Source organism: Coffea arabica, chromosome 1c (assembly GCF_036785885.1).
Source record: "Coffea arabica cultivar ET-39 chromosome 1c, Coffea Arabica ET-39 HiFi, whole genome shotgun sequence".
Taxonomy (NCBI): Eukaryota; Viridiplantae; Streptophyta; class Magnoliopsida; order Gentianales; family Rubiaceae; genus Coffea; species Coffea arabica.
Window position 1 is genome coordinate 46,008,625 of NC_092310.1, and position 20,252 is coordinate 46,028,876.

A 20,252-nucleotide genomic window follows, 5' to 3' on the forward strand; every position below is an offset into this window, starting at 1 on the left:
TCACAATTCCAGGTTAACTTGGAGAAGAAGGATTGCTTCCTTGGCTTGAGTTTAGAACAGGCACATTGCCAGAGACATGATCCTAGCAGTAAACATAGACAAGTAGTACTAGATATTAGAAGGTTTGAAATGTTACAATCCTGATAGTAAATCAAAAAAATTTTTACCCAAAGAGTAGCTCCTGACAAGCCTGTGTTTGCAGTCCCTCTTCCTGGTTTGCCTCTTCTATAGCTCAACTGTTAGGGAATAAGCTAACATTAGTACATTTTATTTGTTTTCAGTATTATTTTCAGTAGCAAGTTAAGCATATATAAGACATATTGGCTAGGAGTTGTGTTGCCATTCTTCTTTTGGACAAGTGCTCTTTGGCATGACCTCTTGTTATGCCCAAAAGAGCCATAGTTTCCACACTTGAATCTGCTCGATCTTTTTAGTTGTGATGCAGATTGTCCTTTATCATGTTCCCTTCTCCTGTTCATCTTTGGTTTACATGGAGCTCTCCTCAAAGAAGAAGGCAAGACTGTTGAAGGGGTAACATGTGGCATAGGTGGCCACATCTTTTCATCAGAAATTGGATGAATCATACTTGCATATGTCTTTAAGTACATATCTCTTGAGAACTAATGGTCACAGTATGATTCCAGCTTCTATCTCTTGTAAATAATCCCCAATGCAGCATGTTTACAAAGAAGTTCTGAAATTTGAAAAGCTCTACAATCACAACTTTTAGCTGGTAAATTGACTATATAAGACTTGTTCATATCCCCCACTTCAAATATGTCATCACTTGCCATTGTGAGTTGACATTGTCTTGATGCTTGTCCCATTTTTTGCAGTTTATCCACCATCTTTAGGGTGACAGCTGTGGTTAGTGTGCACCCTTTCTGATATTTCTTGTGCATTTTCTTCATGAACTTCTGCCTGAGCCTCTCAACCAGTGTCAAGATAGGTTTCCCTCTTAGCTTACCTATCCATGCATTAAAGAACTCAGTGCAGTTATTTGTGACATGATCACACTTAATTCCAGTATTAAAGGTATTTCTACATCAAGTTGTTTTGGGAATTTTCTCCAAATATTTCCAAGCTTCTATGTTTAGCTCCTTTATGCTGGCCATGGCTTCATTATGCCCTGCAACGTCAAAGTTTTTTGCTGCTCTCCAGAATAGGTTACTGAGCAAAATACTAGGAAATTGAGCTTTAAAATTGCTGCAAATATGCCTATAGCAATACCTTCCACTAGCAACAGACACTATCTCTTCATAAGCAAGATTCAAGCCCTGAAATGAAAACCAAAAAAATTATATTATTACACTGATGACTAACAGAATCAGAACTGAACAAAACTATTGCAGAATTAATGTACCTTTTGCCTGTCACTCATAAAGGTTAAAGGACCATTCTCTCCAAATGGCCTAAAGAACTTCTCAAAGTAATGAAAAAATCAACTTCATGTTTCTTTATCTTCACACTCAGTCACAGCAAATGCAATAGGAAAATTGCTATTATTAGCATCTAAAGTAACTGCTGTGAGAAGTACACCACCAAAGGGGCCTTTCAAAAAACATCCATCAAAACCAACAAAAGGTCTACAGCCTTCAACAATTCCACTTCTTTGACCTTCGAAACTAATAAATATTCTCAGAAATCTAGGCTCAACAAGGAGAGTAGGCCTATCATAATGTATTTTGTAAATGCTGTGTGAATTGTATTTCCTGAGGAATTCTGCATATTTTGGCAATTTGGTGTAGGATTCACTGTGATTGCCTTCAATCTCATTTCTTGCTTTTAAAAGTGCTTTATATATCTGCCATTTGCTTGGATGCACATCATGTTTAATCATCTCTGCTTCTACTCCTTTGGTGGACATGTTAGGTTGAATTCTCATGACTGGTACTAGTTTCTTTGCAATCCAGTCAGCTGTAACTTCTATGTTCATCCTATCCATCACACATGTGTGTTCACCTTGGTAAGACTTAATAATAAAGGTAATGGAATCTGCTGCTGGTGATGCATGAATTCTCCATTTGCATCCTTGAACACCACAAATAGCAGTTACTCTACTCTTTTTATTCTTCACTCTCACAATAGGAAATCCTTTCTAAATTACATAATCCTTTAAAGCTGCTCTAAATGCATCAACATTAGTGAACAGCTGACCTTTCTTAAACTCTATGTCTCCTTTTGGGTTGTACGTCCACATTTTTTATTTCAAAGCTTGCTAAGTGGGATCACATTCTTCCTCATTTTTAGAATCAGGAACAATATCACCCTCCTCATTGTCATCAAAATTAGAAAAGGACACGTCAGTATTCTCACTACCTGTCAGAGACATACTATCAACATCTATGTCCTCCTCATTGTCACTATCCATGTTGTGCAACCAGCTTGAATCAAAGCTGGAATCATTATATTCACCTTCAGAATCATCAATCTCAACAACAGATACATTGTCCTTTCCTTTTTTTCCTAAGTTTAAATGGGTATTATGACCATTGTCAAGCTCAATATTAGTTTGATTATTGGGAATAACATCCATATCCAGCACATGCACATTAATCACCATTACAGACTTGTGCATTTTGAACATTTTACTAACATTATCATCAACTGTAATATCAAATATGCGACCTGTCTTAGGAATTGGGCACCTCATGTGTATTAACTTATTCAGATGCCCAGGGACTTGACTGAATACCTTCTCGGCAACATCAAATAGCAAGTTAATGTAACAGTAACCAATTGGATCGACATTTGGAATTCTCACTTGTTTCCCCTCATAGTGGATAGATATGTCATAAGAAGGAAGAAGAGCCATCCTAAGTTTCAAAAGTGACAGTTATTGAGCAAAGAGAAAATCACAACACCTTACAATTGTACTAAAATATTCTATATTTGTATCATAGACCAGTCATGAACTGAAATAATGACCAATACAAAAGGTTTATACAAGAACTGTGAAGATCAAAAACAGATCATGATACATCATCCATTGATAAACATGTCTTAAACAATTGGAATAACAGAGCAACAAGTCTTAAACAACTGGAATGGTAGAGCAACAAGCCTTAAACAACTAGAGTAACATCACATTCATATGCAATTGATCATTACTAACATATTCAAATCATGATGCAAGAGCTAACATACATTCACTGCAGTCAGGTTTTGCCTTATTATCATACAAGAGCTAACATGCAAATTCTGTGCCTTCAAGTGACAACATCAGAAATAATTTACCTGTACAGTTATGATTCTAGCAAATTAACTGGAGTAGATGCTCATATTTTGGCTCCTTTCTACTGCCTATTGTGCTTCTTATCTCACGGATATGACCTCTCATGAAGTAAGCAAAAACTCCAGCTTCTTCCCTTATGTTTCCTTCCCTCAATGATCACAATTTTATCAGTCACAACACTCTCTTATGGAGCAAGTAGACAGCTTGTCACCTCGAGCTGTCAAAGCACAAATTGGCGCCAATTCATGGCGCCATCTTCCTCTTCCATTGGTGCCTTGTGAATGCCTCTACAAATAATGATTAAACATGCTTCAAGTCTAATAAGACAAAGACGGACTCTCAAGTACTTTAATTAGTTAGTTAATTAGTTTAATTAGTTTAGCAAAGGATTTGTTGGTTTTGATGAAAATAATTAAACCTTTCATCTGGTAACATGAAAATAATTGGGATAGCCAAGTAAATTCACATACTTTTGCCTTAACAATGGGTCCCAACTTTTTTTAGGGGAGGTCAGTGCTATTTCAAAAATTATAGGGGAGGTAAGTGTTAGTGTTAGAAACCTCAGGGGAGGTTTTTGCAATTATCCCTTATGATTATGGAGGGATTTTTGGTAATTTTACAAATAAGAGGAATTAGGCAGAGTATATGGACAAATATCATAGAGACAGTTAACTAATCATCCCTTTTATGTGGTGATGAACAATTTAATGTACAAATCAATACAATAAAATCTTTGCTGGAAACCGTTGTCAGTAACTAACATGCAACAAGATATGAAAGCCAGTTCTTTAAATTTGTATTACAAGCAACCAACTTTAGTTCTTCTTGGGCCACATAAACTCATTCTGCAGCAATGACTGCAGCAAAAGCTTTACTATCCTCATTTCCATCCATTTTTCCCCATCAATCCCTTATCTCCAGGTAAATCTTGCCATATAAACTTGATTTTTCTTGTGGGTTTTTCCCCCTTCCTTTAAGAATTTCTTTCACATTTTTCTTCTTTAGCAATTCAACTTTGCTATGCTCCTATCTTTCTGCAGCAATAATCTTTTCTGGGTTGATTTGATTATTCTTTTTTGTCTACTCTATCTGTTTATATTTGTGTTTGGGCCTTGTATGATAATACATATAGGCCAAAATGCTGTGTTTAGAGTTTAAAAACCATTGCTTTGTCAATGCTGGTTAAGGGATATAAATCCCTTGAATTTTTCATGAGATGGTATAGAGAATTTCCGCAGCTTTGCTCAAGTGCTATTGTGTTGGTTAGATGTCTAATTCAACTTAAATTTGTTTTCTTTACTTGTAATAGCAATAAATTTGTAGTCTTTAATCCAGAACAGAAAAAGGGTTCTCAGATTTTTGTTTAATTTTTGAATCTACAGAAGACAAAACTATTCGATTTGTCATTCCTAGTGGTATAGCTGTTTTAAAGAATGGATTTTGTTTAGTAGGAGAACTGGAGTTGTCAGAGCAAGTAGAGCAAAGTTGTCAGAATCAAATGCCAGGAAAGCAAATCTATCTGCCAGAAAGAAAGAAAGGATTCTAGTGCCAAGTTATAGCAAGATAGGTGCGGGCCATATAAGTGAATTTCTGAATCATCCTTCTGGTGTTGAAGCAATACTGAATACAAGGTCCTTGCAAAGTTTTCAATCCCTTGATTCAAATTTGTACAGGTTGGCTTAATTCCTCTTCTTGTTCCTGAGTGATACATAATTTTTGGTATTTACTTGAACATCTGCATGTTTGCTTCGGTATCTGCATTTACAAAGTAGAACGTGTCGTAATATGGCTCAATTTTATATTCTTACCAAGTCTAAGGCTTATATTGTATGGCAGGCGTTGGCATTGTGTAAAATGTAATCCTTGGCTTTGCTCTTCTCATCCACCTTTTTTTTTCCTCTTCATTTCTTCTCTTTTTTTTGGTGGTCATGATGTCCTATGGATGGAAGTGTGGCTTGACCTGGGGATTTCTGGATTTATCTCTAGATCCTTCTTGATCTAATGGACTCCTTTGACGTCAAAGACGTTCCTTTTGGTGAATGTGCAGTTGAAACATGTGATTGTTAAACTTCATAGCAAATGCCAAGGAGATCTCCGTCCTACCCAGCAAATATTTTGGATAAACAAGAACTCATAAAACACTTTATTTTGGGCTGGTTGCACTTTTCTTTAGGCATCAGCACTTGGGCAGCGCAAATACCAAATTGCAAAATTTATATACACGTTGTGAGTTCCCAACAAACAAGTAGATGGTTCACAGTCTCCACGTTATTTTGAGGTAGTCACCACTTCAGATGCTTTTGCTAAAAGCATGCCAAAGCAAAGAATAACTGCACCTTTTTGGTGTGTGAGTTCTTGGCATCCTGTTGAAGAGAAATTACATTTTGACTAGAGAGATGCTTTCAAAGGATGGCCAAAGAAGGATTTAACAGAAAAAATGACAATGACGCTTTAAACTTAATTAATAATATCACTTCCATCACAGTTCTTTATAAATTCCTAAAAAATGTTGAGTTCATTTGCATGTCAGACCACTGTTGTTTCTCCTCGTGCTTCCAGCCATAACTCCGGTAGCCTGGCAATTCTAAACAATTAGGTGATTCCCTTTTAGAGGTTCTAGCACCATTTGATACCTCCTAATATCTAGTATTTATTCCAATTGCCTCCAGCACAAAAAGTTTATCTATGTTGCCATTCCTCTCTGCAGCCTCAGTAGAACTGCATAACTCCTCAATGCTATGCTTGCTGCTCATTGTTTCTTTCCAAAATGAATGTCTACTTAACCATTTCTTCTATGAATGCCTGATGAAGTCCTTTAAACTTCTCACAGTGATGCATCTGTCATGTACTAGCATACCGTATTACTTTTAGTGAAAATGGCACTTTCTTTTTATTGTCTCTTGTTCTGTTCCCATTGCAACTATTTTCCTTTGTTTTCTTGTCAGCATGGATGTAGGGCTTGGTCCTCCTTTACATGTTACGTTGAATTTCCTTAAAATAAACATCCATTACTTTTTCTCTTTTTCTTTTTGGTTGCTGAAATAACACTTCCAAGATACCTTCCAAAAAATTTTTTTCCTAATAGTTTTGTTAGAATTTGACTTGCTGCATAACATGTCCTGAGAAAATGAGCTGTACTTAGAAGTGTAGTTTGGCACCATATTAAGCATCTATAGGACTGTCTCTGTATTTCATTGAATGTTGTTGTTTAAAGACTCTGTTTAACTTAACTGGGGGTCAGCTGCTATGGGGCAATACCCACTTCTGCCTTTCCTGCAAGACGTTTTATATGGTGCTTTATTGCGTAAACAGTGGCAAAGCAATCGTCTAAGACAAAATTTCTCACTCCTTGAAGGTGCATCCTGCCACAAATTCAACTTCTGAACTTTGAGGTTGCCCCTGTGCTGGACTTACTAGTGAGGTCAACTGAAGAAGATTGCATCGTTGAACTGTTGTCCTGCAAGGTAATATTAATTTGAAGATAAGGATCTCACAAGAGTGAAAAGATTAGGCTTACTTGGAATACACAAAATCCAATTGGATGAATATGTTTGTGGAACTGAGAAAACATGTTTATGATATTGGCAATAAGACTTCCTTTTCAGAATGTAAACAGTACATGGATGTCTAGCTAACATTTCTTAAATTAGCATATTTGTGTGAATCCTGCTCCATTGATGTAGCTGAATTTTTTGCTTTCTTTTTTTAATTAGAATGTAACATCTTTTTTTTCACAATTAATTCCAAAAATATTCTTCGGGGAATTGCTACTGAAAACTAGTTAAGCTGTAGAACATCTTTTGTATAAGTTGTTGCACTAAAGCCAAGAGGTTAGTGACAAGGTGGTCTTCGGTGCTCCTCTTTTGAGAAAAATGTTGGTAAAGCCTGTTCAAGGTGTATTCCTTTCTGTACATCAAGGTGACATCTTTTTGTGGTTTTTGAAACAGGATTTAAGTTTGAGTCACGACAAATTTTGATCTCTACTCTTTCTGAATGAGAAAGATGCATGTTTCATCTATAGTTTACTTACTCTTAAATTTTGTTTTATTCACTGTTCTGTTGAATTCACAAAATATTGGAACAGAAGAGTCAAATTGAAGACTATTTTGCTGCAGCCTAAGATAAGTTGTAGTTGTGACCAAGATAGGTATTGAAGATAGACTCAAAACATCTCCAAGTAGACTGTTCCATTGGTTGAGTTCTTTTATGCTTTTTCAAGGAACATGCTTTGGAATGTGTAATCTTACTCTTAGGGAGCTAAATGAGTGCTAAAGTTACATGCCTCTGAACTCTCTGTCTGCTTTATCTCGTGCTTGTCATTAAGCACTCTCACACTGAAGTCATTCATTTTTTATCAAGTCATTGCTGGACGGTCTGAAAATTTAAACTCCAAATGGAGTTTAAGTAGCATAAACTATACCTAATAGCTAGAGCCAAAGCAAACAAACAGTTACTTTCAGCAGATTGTTTAAAGAATCTAAAACAATATCTTAAAATTTATTAAGTGCAAAGTTAGAGATCTTTCCTTTTTCTTGTGCACACGTTAAAATCTTTTTTCCTGTAAATGAAGAAATCTAACCTAAGATTTTCGTATCTCTCCATGTTCTCTTCTGTCTTATCAGAACATCTCATAATTTACTACATCTTTTTACTATTCTAAATGTCCCATGTGTATATTTATCACTTCCCAGAACAGCATATGTTGGTAAACATTCTAATATCATGCTTGCAGACATTGAACTTTGAGTATCTTTGGTCTTACATGCATAGTTTATTCAATTTTAGTCATTGACATACACTTAATACTAATTGCAGTTTGAAGGCTCAGAACTTTTGGAGAGGCAGAATGATCGCTTTTCAGGTATCTTTGACTATCAGTTGAAGTCCAATTGTCTCATGCTTATTTGGCTCAAAATTAGGTAAACCAACAAATTATGTAGCCCTAGTAAGAGAAGCATGATATTCATGTTAGCTACACTCACTGAGATGTTACAACATGTGATTTGAAATGCTTTTCTGAATCAATAATGTTCAAGCATTTTAGGCACAACTTGTTGTTTGGCTTGTTTGATATTCTTCCAGTAATATGAACGCAATTAATCTACTAATTTACTGCACCAAAGTGATCTTTGATGCTTATATCATATATGCCTGCAATGGATAAATTCCGTTTTTTTTAAAGGAAATTTTTATATTTAAATAAGAAAGGTGCCTAAACAATTTTTACTTTTGTTTGTTGTAACTTGCAGCATCTATGAGAAATCACATAACCTGGGAAACAGTGGATTCCAAATCCTTTCTGGATGTTGATGTGAAGTTGAATATCTCTCTTGAGGTCACTTCTCCTCCTCAACATCTTTTAAAGTCTTGGATAAATGCTATAATGTGTTCATGTTTTTTGAGTTACCTATTGTTGCCTTAACTGTATTGCCAATTGAAAAGGACGCACAATTTTAGTGTGTCATGCCAGAAAGTTTTAATCGCTACTTTAAATGACAGATTTTAGTCAGAGGATCATATCTAGGAATGAAAGAATAGGTAGCACTGACCTAAAAGTATCCTTCAAGACTTTCCTGGAAGGCACCAACCCTGGCTTGTGGTGGTTGTGACGTAAAAAGGTCAATCTAATACATTGGGTACTTTGAAGCATTGAAATTGTAATTAATTGGAATTTTAAATGACTTGTAAGTGGAATGCTTTCTTTTTTTGGCTTATCATTTTCAAAATCCTCTTAATTGATAAGATGTGGCCTATGACTATTGACTAAAGATAGTCTTCCATTAGTATAATTATGGACAAGGCAATGTCTGTAGTCACAGATTTGGTCTATTTGACCCATTAATTTTCTTATGTTGAAGAAATATTAGTGTCCTGGGAGTTTCATTTCAAAGACTTAGGTCATACAAATTCTTATTGCCTCTTTTAGAACTGAAAAGAAAAAAAAAAAGAATTGTAGTACCTTAAATATATGATGAAGTGTTTTTATACAAGAAAAATTTCTCTGTGAGCTTTGTCTTGCTCCAGCTTATGTCCTTTTCAGTGGCCAAAACACTGTCTGGGCTAAGCTGAATCAAAGGCTGAAATTTAACTGTAGCTGGTGCTACTCATATTTAGCAATTCTGATATCTGTCATACTAGTTAACTTGTTGTGTTGTTCATATCTTTATAGTTGCTTTACTTCTTTATACTTTGTCTCTGGTTTAGGGCACATTTGGTTTTGATCTCTGGTCAATAAAGAACTAACTACGTGGAATTCACTTTCCATATTGACTTTATTTACTTTTCCACCCTCTTCCCCAAGAAAGGAGAGGGAGAACATGTGGAATTTTTGGTTTATTAGCCCATATTTATATCAGTAAATAAGTGGAAGCTCCTGAGTCACTGTGTACGTGTCATGTAACTTTTTGTGCATTTAGTCAAGATGTGCTACTGTATTAAGCCTGTACATGGATAGTGATTCTACGGCTGGATCACACATGTTATGAAGTTTCTCTCTAATTCTACTGGATGAAATGACAAACTTTGGTTCGAGCCTTTTTAAGTTTAGTAGAAATGACTGGCCACTTTACTATTGTCATGTTTTAAGCAACTTCTTTTTTGGCTCTTTTGTTGATGACATTCGATGGAGTTGAAGAATAATCGGCATTTGTATCCCAAGAGTGCAACTGACAAACTGCCATTTTAATGCAGATCTATACTTACCCATTCATATTGCTTCCAGAATCAACTGTTGAGGGTCCAGGAAATTTGTAAGCACCAATCTAATATACTTTATTGACATCATGGATATGAAATTCTAAATTTGAGCGAGGGGAGGAAATTTGTTAGTTTTGCATTGGGAAGGGGTTGTTGGTGGGAACTGGAGTAGTTCATCCTACAACTGTTCTTTTTGCGAAGTTCTCCACTTTCATCTGAAGTGTCACTCACTGTCAATGAGCTTCACATTCTTGTGATGAACTATTCGATTGTGCATGCTATGTGCTTGGTTTTCCTTCATCCAAGAATCCACAATTCTTTGCAAATGTTACTAATGTTATCCTTGAAAATTGTTTGCTTGATAGAATGACTAAGAACTTGCATTGGACTACGTTACAACAAGATCAAATGTTTTAGTGAAATATTTTGTATCTACCTTATGTTATAGCATCTACTTGACATCTCTGGTAAATTGTTGTAACGTACTAAAATTTTGTATTGTTCATTCATTTATAAACTATTATGACATTGTTATTAAACTTCTCTTGGACATCAACCTTTCAAAAAGGCCAGAGCCAAAGGGCCACTACTTGAAAGCCTGATCAAATGGTGCACTTAATTTTGTAGAAGTAATATTAACTTATAAACAAGTAATACTGTGTAAATGTTTTTTTTACTTCTTTACAAGCAATATTGCAATATTTTGTTAATTTTAAAGCATGATTATTTGTGCTGTCTCTGCCTTATGATTTCATCTGTCAACGGAATTTCTTTAGGTTTGCCAACCTCACAAAGTATCTCTGCTTGACTATGTCAGTAGAGACAAAGAATTTTGCTTTAAATTGTAGTCCCTCGTATTGCGTTTCTCTAGTTTTGGGCACATGGAAACTTTGTTCTCAACTACCAAAGACAGCTTTATTTGCACATAAGCCTAAAATTAAATTGTATGGCATGCAGAATGATGCAAGCCCTAGTGGACAGACTAGTACCGTTGCATGTACAACAACTGCTGCAAGATTATGATAAATGGGTTCGTAGGCAACAGAAGGTCTTGCAATGAAAAGTGGTCTCCAGAGTTCATTCTCAGACCTAATTGGAGGTTCGCTCAAATCTGCACTTTTGGGTATAATAATTTTATTAAATTTTCTTTTGGGCCAAGCATGAGAATAGTACAAAAAGCATTAGCATATGAGCATGTCATTTCTAGAAGTGACTTTTGAGTAATATTTTCACTCAAGAAATTTGATAATAGTACAGAAGAACTTTGAAAATGCATAGAAATAGAGAATCAACTGAGTTCCATATTGAATTCGTACTACTTTAAAGGTTGGTCTCTTAGCACTTTTCTGAATAACTAATGTTTTCTCTGTCATGCAACTTGAACATTTTTGTATCCATTGCAAAGCAATGAGATTAGATATGGACACCAATTTGAGACCTGTAAAGTTAATCTTTGTCAGGCTTATCCATTTATATGCTTTGATAGTGTACCATGTTATTGAATGACAATAACTAAAGGCACCATATTAGGGTTCTGAGCTAAATATGCTTGTCGAGTGTATTAATATGTGCAGATTTACATTTCTTTTTTACCAAAGAATACTGTCTGGTTTCGTCCAAGAGTAGCATTTGACTCCTTTAGTCACCTACTGCTTCCTGTTGTTCTTTTTGTAGTAGCACCTTGCGGAATATTATCCCACAGCAGCTGCATAACTATTCATTGGGCACCTTTAACAAGGCTAGATATTCTATTTTCGTCTTTGCAGCGTATAGCAACATTTCAGTTTCCCTTACTGTGGCTTCCTTTTCTACTCCCAGAAGATTAGGCAGATTTACAATAAGTTAAACCAGCACAAAGCTCAGCATCATCTGAACACATATCCCATTCAGGACTCCTATATGGCAGGGCCCTTGGATATGTGCAGATATCTACACAACAGCCTTCGGGAAGTGTTTCATCAAGTCAGTGACGTCTGTGTCACTTGTAGATGTGAAAAATGTACTTTGCTGCATTATGATGTATTAATAACTTTTGAAGAGCAACCCCTTTGGAAGTTGGAAGTATAGACCAGCAGGGTCCCTGGCATTTGAGACTCTTATCTTGAACTCGTGACTATTTGTGATCTCATCATTGGTATAATTCTTCATTCCTTTTCCTTGTTAATGCAATAATTTATGAGTGTTTGGATCAGTATTGTTAAAGGATTTTGGTAAATGTTAATTGCCTTTAAGGGAATACTTGAGGATTATAGCATTGTTAAAAGCTACTGCTTAGATGTCCAAAAGGAATTGGAAGGAAAGATAGGTAGCTTAGAATATCTTATGAGGTCGAATTCATAACGTGGCACTTGAACTCTCTGTCTTTGTAGAAAGAAAAATAAAATGAGAAGAAGAACTCTGCAATAATGAATTGGAGGGAATCAACTTATGTTTGTCATATTATTTAGCATGTCTCTTCTCCGACTACAGTTCTTAGCAATAGTAGGCTTCTAACAAAAAAAGGGGGTAAAATGATACATCGAATTCAACTAATATAGGGGAAATGTGGAACATGAATACACAGGGAAATCTTTGGTGTGAGCTTAGTACAACAGAAGATTCCCAAACATCATCATAGAGAATAAAACAAAGTATGAAGAAGGAAGAACCTATACAAATACAGTTACAGCGCAACAGTTAGAAGATATAGTTTGGATTGCGAGTTTTCTAGAAAAAAGTTTTTTAGAATATTCTCTCGACACAATTTTTCCATTACATTTTTAGCTCGTATACATCACGTCATTATAATATATTTTTGTATAATAAACTCCTAAAAACTCCAATCCAAACAGGATTGATCATCGTTGCTTCAAACATTTTCTAAACACTTTTAGCAAGAATTGCTGTTCTTTTTTTTCGAAACAATCTTATATGTGTAGTAGTGAGCACTTGCCTAAATGTAATTTAAAAATTTCAGGATCAAGTTACTTATCCAGTATTGCTAAGAAGAAAAGAACAGCAAGTCCTTCATCCAGTCACCAAAAAGCACATAAAAACCCAAACTTTTAATTCTATAGAATCTTTTAAAGAAATGCAGTTTCTCATATATGTGCCACTTTTCAAATGGTCACATTAAAGTCACCGAATAAATGGCTAAATGGTATTCTGGAAGTTCTCTATGTATTCCACTTTTTTCCAAGTCTAATCTATGCTACTAATGAAATCACTGATCTGTCTAAAGAAATGAAATTTACTAAATGAGTAGGATGCGGGTCATGTTAGTCTTGGAGCTTTTGGTGATTTAAAAACATAGCAGGGAAGAAGAAGAACAAGAAACTTGCTTCAGATGAGTATTCCAGCAGCACAAGGAAACAATAGCTTTATGAATTTTGTGCATGTTAATCTGATTGTAATATCACTCGAGTCAACTAAAGTACTTATAAAAAGGTTACATGAACCTGTAACAAGAATCAACAACGAAAGGGAACTCAGAGCTAAATACTAGTAGTTTTTAATCTAGTTGGAAGAAGTTTTCTGTTTCTGCAATCAACAAGCATAAAAAAAAATGAAGAAACTTATTTGAGATAAATATTTAAGCACAAGGAAAATTTTGTGTGCCCGTTAATCCGATTGTAATGTCACTCAAGTCAAATAGAATTCTTTTAATAAGGTTACATGAACCTGTAGCAAGAATCAGCAGCAAAGGGAACGCAGAACAGGATGCTAGAAATAGACAAGTTATACACCTAGTTGGAAGAAGTTTCCATTTCTACGATCAGTTAACAATGCTCATTATTAGATGACATCTTCTCCTGCTGCAAATAAAATCAAGTATATTTACAACTTCTTCAGATGCATTTCTTAAACGAGAACTATGCCACAGTTGACTAAATATCCATTAAAAAAAATGCAAAAGGATGCGGCCCTCCACCTGCTGGTTTAATCAACCAGCATCCACAAAGTAGGAAAGCAGGTAGAATCACAAAAAATGGCAGGTAGACCAATCTTAGTTCTGTACACCAATATAGAAACATCAGCTGCAAATGCGATATAAGTAATTGGGAACAAATGATACCACTTTTGTACAGGATGGGTGTCTGGTCATAAGCTGAGCTTTCGAACAAGCTATCCTTGATTAAGATGTGATCGAGATACTTGAGTATCCTCTGTGATAGCTCGATATGCTAAATCAAACTACTCTTTCTTTCAGTAATTTCAAATGTGATTACGCACCAGAAAATGCAAAATCATCTTATTCGTGACAATCTTTTCCTTTTCCTATTCCTTTTACGTGCTGCAGCATCATTCTTAGAACTTGAAGGCAGAGCAAGAGTAGTCAATGGCTTGCCACATGACGTTCTGCCTTTCTTGGTAGTCCATCTCAACGGCATGTTGTTTACAACGGTACTAATATCATCAGAACTGTTAAGCTCAACAAGCTTCTGAATTTGATCAAGCATCTGGTGTGCCCAGGCTGTTGACAAATCTAGCGCAATTGAATCATCCAATGGTTTCTCTTGTAGGCTCATTAAGATGTCTTGAAATGACTGAAATGATAAGGTTGGTTGGTAGGAGCGAAGGTTCTCACAGATCATGTTGACCTTAATAACATGCTTGCATAGGTTTCCCTGCATTGACCACTCACAATCACAAAGAGAGAATTCAGATCCAGGATTCCACACTATTCGTGTTCTTGTGCTTTCTCTTTGGCTCAAAACCTTTGCAAAAGGATGGTCTTTATCATCCAAGGTAACAGCAGTATCAGGAATTTGCAATGCCCGATGCCATGATGTAGAAGCAAGATACTCCTCTTTGACATTTTGAAACGAATCACTCTCATCTGCAAATCGATCAAGCCAATAGGAAGAATGCAGCTCCGTTGTCAACTTGTGCACCAACCAATCAACTCTCTGAAATGCACCAAGATGTGAATCATCGTAAAGTTTAACTTTCAGCTTCACATGATATGCTTCAATTGCACCAGAGGACTCCTGGCTTGCTAGCGGAAGAGTTCTCATACTGGTAAGCCACATTTCTATTCCAAACATACAAATAGATTAACAAAAATCACCGAAACATATAAGAGAAAACAAACAAGGGAAAGTTATCCAACCCATCTTTGGGAGCCAAGTAGCTCTGAAGTAATTTAAGAAGGCAGTTTGATCAACAAAATCTTGAGTAAATTTTTCCAAAGGAACCATGTAATCAACTTCACCCCAAATGCTGTAGACAATTTCCCCCAGCCGTTTAAATATCTCCCGCTGGACTTCAATGTTATTGCATTTCTTCAAAATATTCCGCAGCCATGATCTGCGAATACGCCACAGCGAAAATAGGACAGGGCAAGAAAAAATCTCCCTGAAATCCAACAATAAACATAAGCACCCTGTTCAGACCAGCAATATATACACTAAAACAGAAAGGCAAGCAAAGCAAAGAATTCTGCCTTATTGGATCAATCTCTGCTGCTGCGTCATCAACCAAAAACGCATTGACCTTCCATCCTAAATCAACTGTATGAACTCGATCAACTAGAGCTTTCATCCATTTAGCCACATCTGATTTAACTACACTACGTGTAATTACCCATGCAACTGGAAGTGCATGTTGCCGGGAATCAAACACAAGCAGCGTGCACAAGGGATACTGCATTTCATATAACAATCATAAATCAAATGAGCTTTCATTTCGGACCATTCACACAAATAGAATATATTACCTTCAGTTTCTTTATCCCAAATGTTGAATCTGCTGCAACAATGCTGCGGTGCCCAAACCTAATCATTTGTTGTAATTGCCACTCAGTTTGGATCCCCAAAATGAAAGGATCTGTTTCTGATGTGTCCTGATAAAAGAAAACAGATTTTTTGTTGCGTTCAACCCACAATTTAACACTAGCTTGGTCATCTAGATCCAATTCATGAGTGGAACGCTTGATTATCAGGCCAAGTTTGTGAACATATTGAGAAGCAAGGCTGTTAACTTTTGCATTAGAACCACAGTAGCGCTGAATGCCCTCTATGTGCTTCTCTAGTACATTTTCCTCGGGAATACCAAGATAGATCATAGACATAGTCTGCTGTTGAATCTCATTGCATATATATGGGATTTTCTTGGCACCAGGACCAATAGCATCTCGGTCAAGTGGGCCATGACAGATAGAGCCAGACTTGTTTACATGTCGCCTATTGTTATATATGAGAAGTGCAAGAGATGGACGGGCATAGAGGCGCTTTACTACAAAATGGCACGTACAACCCCTCATGGATTGGGGTCTAGCAGCACGGTTTCGAGTGTTGAGCCGATATCTGCGACTAGGTAATATACCCCCACCTTCCCCATAGTTTTCTGGTCCAAAAGAACACCAATACCTACAGAAAACATGTATCATGATGATTGATAGTCCCCATCCTTCTTTTCTTCCCCTTTCAAGTGTAACCTTTCCATGTATTTGCTTTTACCTTTTTATTAGACCTTAAAATTCTTAAGGGAGCTGGAGGGTTAAGGAAAGAAAGGCAAAAGCATAAATCCAGAGTGAACCAAAAATGGCAGCTTTAAAAGTATAACATTCATTAAATCTTGTAAAGCTTATGCAGCCAGGATGCAAGCGAGCCACAATCAAGTGTTTCCCATTTTCCAAATAAAGAAAATTGCTTAGTTAAGCATAATTTAAAACATTGTTGACAATAAAATATAAAGAATTCCCAGATAGACAATACAACAAGATTGCTATGGATGACAATAATTCACCTTACTAGCTTAGCAATGACCAAAGGCAAAAAAGCGGTTAAACACATTGTTTAACCTTTAAACTATGTTTCTGAACAAAGCTTTGCACTAAGATCTATAGATCATCTAATCTGCTTGTACCCATGACCATAATCACAAAAGAGGTTAAGACATGTTTTTCAACCTTTATACTCTTTTCCTGAACAAAACACTGCACTAAGATCTATAGATCATCTAATCCAGGCTAAGATGATGTTGTTTCGTGTTCTGGAAAAAATTATCAGGTACAGGAATACAATAGTGCAACTTCATCATTCAGCTAGAAAGAATCAAGATCGTGAGAGAACTAAAAACCTTACAGCCTATACTCCAGATATTCGTCATCTTTGTACTCCTGTAAACTGCCTCGTGCTCGTTTGCGACCCCTCTCAATGTGAAACCGAGTTGGGCATTCTGCATTCAGGCATTCTCCAATAATAAATGCATCGACTCGGGCATAAGGGATAAGCGCTACATCATCATGACGTTCTATAGTTCCAAACTTGGTCCAATCTAAATCAGCCGCCGAAAATTCTTCCGCAGGAGGACTTTGCACAGGAATGTCGAAAATGGATTCAACTATTTCCATTTGTTATCTGGATATGTCTCTAACTCAGCATTTGCCACCAATTACTTGCTGCAATTTTCAAATATAAAAATCCTAAACTATTAATCCCTCCACAAAATTGCATTGGAAAAAAAAACACATTTTCATACTACAATCCCATAATCAAAACTTCCATGAAAAAGGGACAATGGTTTGTTTACAACATAGCAAGGATTGTTCATTGATATGTAACTACTACCAACATTTTGATGTTATTTCAGAATTTTGCTCATTTACAAAGCCTTTCAATGGCAGAAACCTAAATAACATTTCCAGTATTCCCAAAACATTAATGTTGTCTGCAAAACTCAGGAATTAGTGCTATTTATCGATTATTTGAAAAATATTCAGCACTGAGATGCTGGATTAAATGATTTCAGAACTTAATTCCTCTACATGTTTAATGAATAGCAATATTTTGCATTCCTTTCTCACAGAAAAAAAAATCCAGGCCTGATTACTGGACAGACAAAAAATTGTTCACCTAATAAAATATGAATCTATTTCCTAGTTGCTAAAAAGAAAATTAAAAAAAAAAGAGTAATACTGGGAAAAAATTAATTCAATGCGAACAAACAACAAAAGGTTTTGGATCGGGCTATAAAAATATATATACACCAGAGATGGAGTATCGCAGTCACAGACAGTCATATGCTGAGATGAGGGACAAATAAGGGTGCGCCTTAGCAGCTATAAATAACAAAAACAACAAGAAAGCATCAGGAAAGTAAGCAAGTGAAAGTATAAAGAAAACAACACAAATTTGCGTGAATGCCAATCTGCATGTTTCAATTCAAAATGCTTTAAAGAAATTCAATGAACTAAAAAAGAATGACTTTCAGCAAATTTCCTACAATGAAAGCCTGAAACATGTATCCACAGTGACTAATCCCTATTACCGAGATGAAATCAACTTTGAATCCTCCGTTTTGTGAATTTTGTGGCATAAAATCTGACATACCTATAGATAAAAAACAATCACGTTTCAATTTACACCAACTAAAATTAAACCCAAAATCAGACAAAACAAATTAACCACGTTTCTGATTACCACAAACAATGTTTCAAAGTTGAATTTATGTAACACATTGACTTAAAGCTAAAAATGAGCAAACGAAAAGCAAAAGTTTCTGAACTTAAAAGAGAAAAGCTTCTAAATTTGCCAATTTCAAAGAAGTGATAAGTACATATTCAAATTTATCAACTTCAGCATAGACAAAACAATTACACAGATACAGCTAAATGACTGCAAACGCAAACTTTAGAAAGAACCGCAATTCATCTTTATCTAAAGAAGCTATATTTGATTCAGCCCAACTAAGTAGGCAAAGAAAAGCTTCTAACTTTGCTGAAACCAATTGAATAAGCCTCTGTTTATTAAAAAAAATTCAGAAAAAATTTAAAAAAATCAGACCAATTTCGTAGAAAGGACAAATTTTAAATTCACTAAACAAATATCTTCACAGAATTCAAGCAATAACCGCAAGAAAAAAAAAATTCTGAACCTTGAGTTTCTAACAACAGAAATTTCATTTCTCCGAAAAGCACTACAAATAAAATAAATAAATAAGAAGCAAGTAGCAGCGGCGGGAGAAGAATTGCAGAAGAAAAGACGGATACAGGGGCTTACGCCGGTGAAGTCTGCGGATTTTCAAGTGGACGGCGATGATTAGTAGATTCGCCGGCGTTTTGGGGGAAGACTAAAGAAATGGTGAAATTAGGGATGGGAGAATTTTGAGGTCTGGGTTTAAGAAAGGTTTTTTCGTTTTTGTTTTTTTCTTTATTAAATAACCCGGGCAACCGGTTTTATTTACCCGGATTTTTCATCTTTTGACGGGTCGTGCTTTGAGCCCATGGGTTTTGCCGAACTTTGCCCTATGTTATTTGAAGGGTTGATTACACTTTGCCCCCTGAATGTATGGGATAATCATATTTTATCGCTCTTAACTTTGGATATAAAAACTTTGCCTCCCCACTAAAATGTAATGATGAAAAAAATCCTAATATCATAAACTTCATAAGAGGTTTTAACCGGAAAAACTCTAAAATTTGGTAACAATGCTCATAATTCAACAAAGGAATAAACTTTTTCTACTATATATAATTGTTACTTCAATAAAAGGTTAGAAAATAACAACTCGTGTTTAGATTGAATTGCTAATTGTGTGATAGCATGTGTTTGTTATAGTTGGTGAGTAATTTGCGTTACCAAAGTACATTATTTCTTATTCCAAAGTAAATACTTTAAGTATTAGGAACATATAAATGTTTTTTCAGTTCAATTTAAACCACATAATCATTAATTTAATGTTTATATTTCAATTAAAATCATCGCTTGGCATGTAAATTTTGACAAAGTGCTTTAAAAATATGTATTGATAAAATTTTGCCAAGCAAATTTTATTGATATGAAATTTTGTTGATTGTTTACATAATTCCTTTCTTTTTTCGTTATTTGAGGTCAAACATTTTGTAGTATTATAAATTTCAGAAGATACTAAGAAAAATGTAGTGTGTTGTGAACAAAAAAAGAATTAACAATAGAAATTGCTAATCCTCAACCACTTTGTGAATATCTTTTTTTTCAATATTTAGGATAGGCTAATGCATTTTATCACAATTTTCAAACTAATTATTTAATATTGGACTCAACTATCTAATCCCCTTTCATAGTCCACCATTTTCAGCATCTCATCCACCATGATTGAAGGGTCAAACTATTCCAAAGTTTTGAATAGAGGATAATAGTTCCAAAGTCTTGAATTTTGAGAACAAAAATGGCTAAAAAGAAAATTTCTATAATAATTCCTCTATGAACTAAACCCATACCAAACTTGTACATGGGTATTCTTGAGTCTTGAGTACTAATAAAGTCACAAAACTAACATATGTGTTAATGTGTTAAAGGGGAGAGTATTGGAGGATGAAAACACATTTTAAAATTCTTCCTTACTACTGTACAATGGA

At 35.4% G+C, this 20,252-nt stretch overlaps 3 protein-coding genes across 21 annotated transcripts; 1 reads left to right on the forward strand and 2 right to left on the reverse strand.

Annotated features, from left to right (window-relative positions):
• Positions 1 to 1,046: 1,046 nt before the first annotated feature.
• On the reverse strand, positions 1,047 to 1,945 carry LOC140005611 (uncharacterized). Its single transcript, XM_072046621.1, has 3 exons — positions 1,478 to 1,945; positions 1,364 to 1,420; positions 1,047 to 1,277 (listed from the first exon to the last, which is right to left on the reverse strand). Exons 1-3 carry the CDS (start codon positions 1,943 to 1,945, stop codon positions 1,047 to 1,049), a joined length of 756 nt encoding a protein of 251 aa, XP_071902722.1.
• Positions 1,946 to 3,904: 1,959 nt separating this feature from the next.
• LOC113724592 (uncharacterized) lies at positions 3,905 to 12,095 on the forward strand. Of its 17 annotated transcripts, none has more exons than XR_003457162.2 (8): positions 3,908 to 4,156; positions 4,684 to 4,908; positions 6,591 to 6,699; positions 8,051 to 8,096; positions 8,485 to 8,570; positions 9,926 to 9,984; positions 10,889 to 11,054; positions 11,606 to 12,095. XR_003457162.2 is itself a non-coding variant. In XM_027247481.2 (8 exons), exons 1-7 carry the CDS (start codon positions 4,089 to 4,091, stop codon positions 10,989 to 10,991), a joined length of 696 nt encoding a protein of 231 aa, XP_027103282.2. In that variant the 5' UTR covers positions 3,908 to 4,088; the 3' UTR covers positions 10,992 to 11,030; positions 11,606 to 12,095. The 17 variants fall into 17 exon arrangements, 5 of the variants coding, with proteins under 5 accessions (XP_027103282.2, XP_027103289.2, XP_027103296.2 ...); XR_003457163.2 differs by having other exon boundaries at positions 11,609 to 12,095; XR_003457164.2 differs by having other exon boundaries at positions 11,698 to 12,095.
• A 1,565-nt stretch (positions 12,096 to 13,660) lies between these two features.
• Positions 13,661 to 19,073, reverse strand: LOC113724625 (uncharacterized). 3 transcript variants are annotated; one of them, XM_027247509.2, is made up of 7 exons: positions 18,916 to 19,069; positions 18,185 to 18,246; positions 16,999 to 17,315; positions 15,630 to 16,281; positions 15,357 to 15,556; positions 15,024 to 15,268; positions 13,661 to 14,945 (listed from the first exon to the last, which is right to left on the reverse strand). In XM_027247509.2, the coding sequence occupies exons 3-7, from the start codon at positions 17,265 to 17,267 to the stop codon at positions 14,158 to 14,160; spliced, it is 2,154 nt and encodes a 717-aa protein (XP_027103310.1). In that variant the 5' UTR covers positions 17,268 to 17,315; positions 18,185 to 18,246; positions 18,916 to 19,069; the 3' UTR covers positions 13,661 to 14,157. The 3 variants fall into 3 exon arrangements, with proteins under 3 accessions (XP_027103310.1, XP_027103316.1, XP_027103324.1); XM_027247515.2 differs by lacking the exon at positions 18,185 to 18,246 and having other exon boundaries at positions 18,916 to 19,073; XM_027247523.2 differs by lacking the exons at positions 18,185 to 18,246; positions 18,916 to 19,069 and having other exon boundaries at positions 16,994 to 17,129.
• Between the last annotated feature and the right edge of the window lie 1,179 nt (positions 19,074 to 20,252).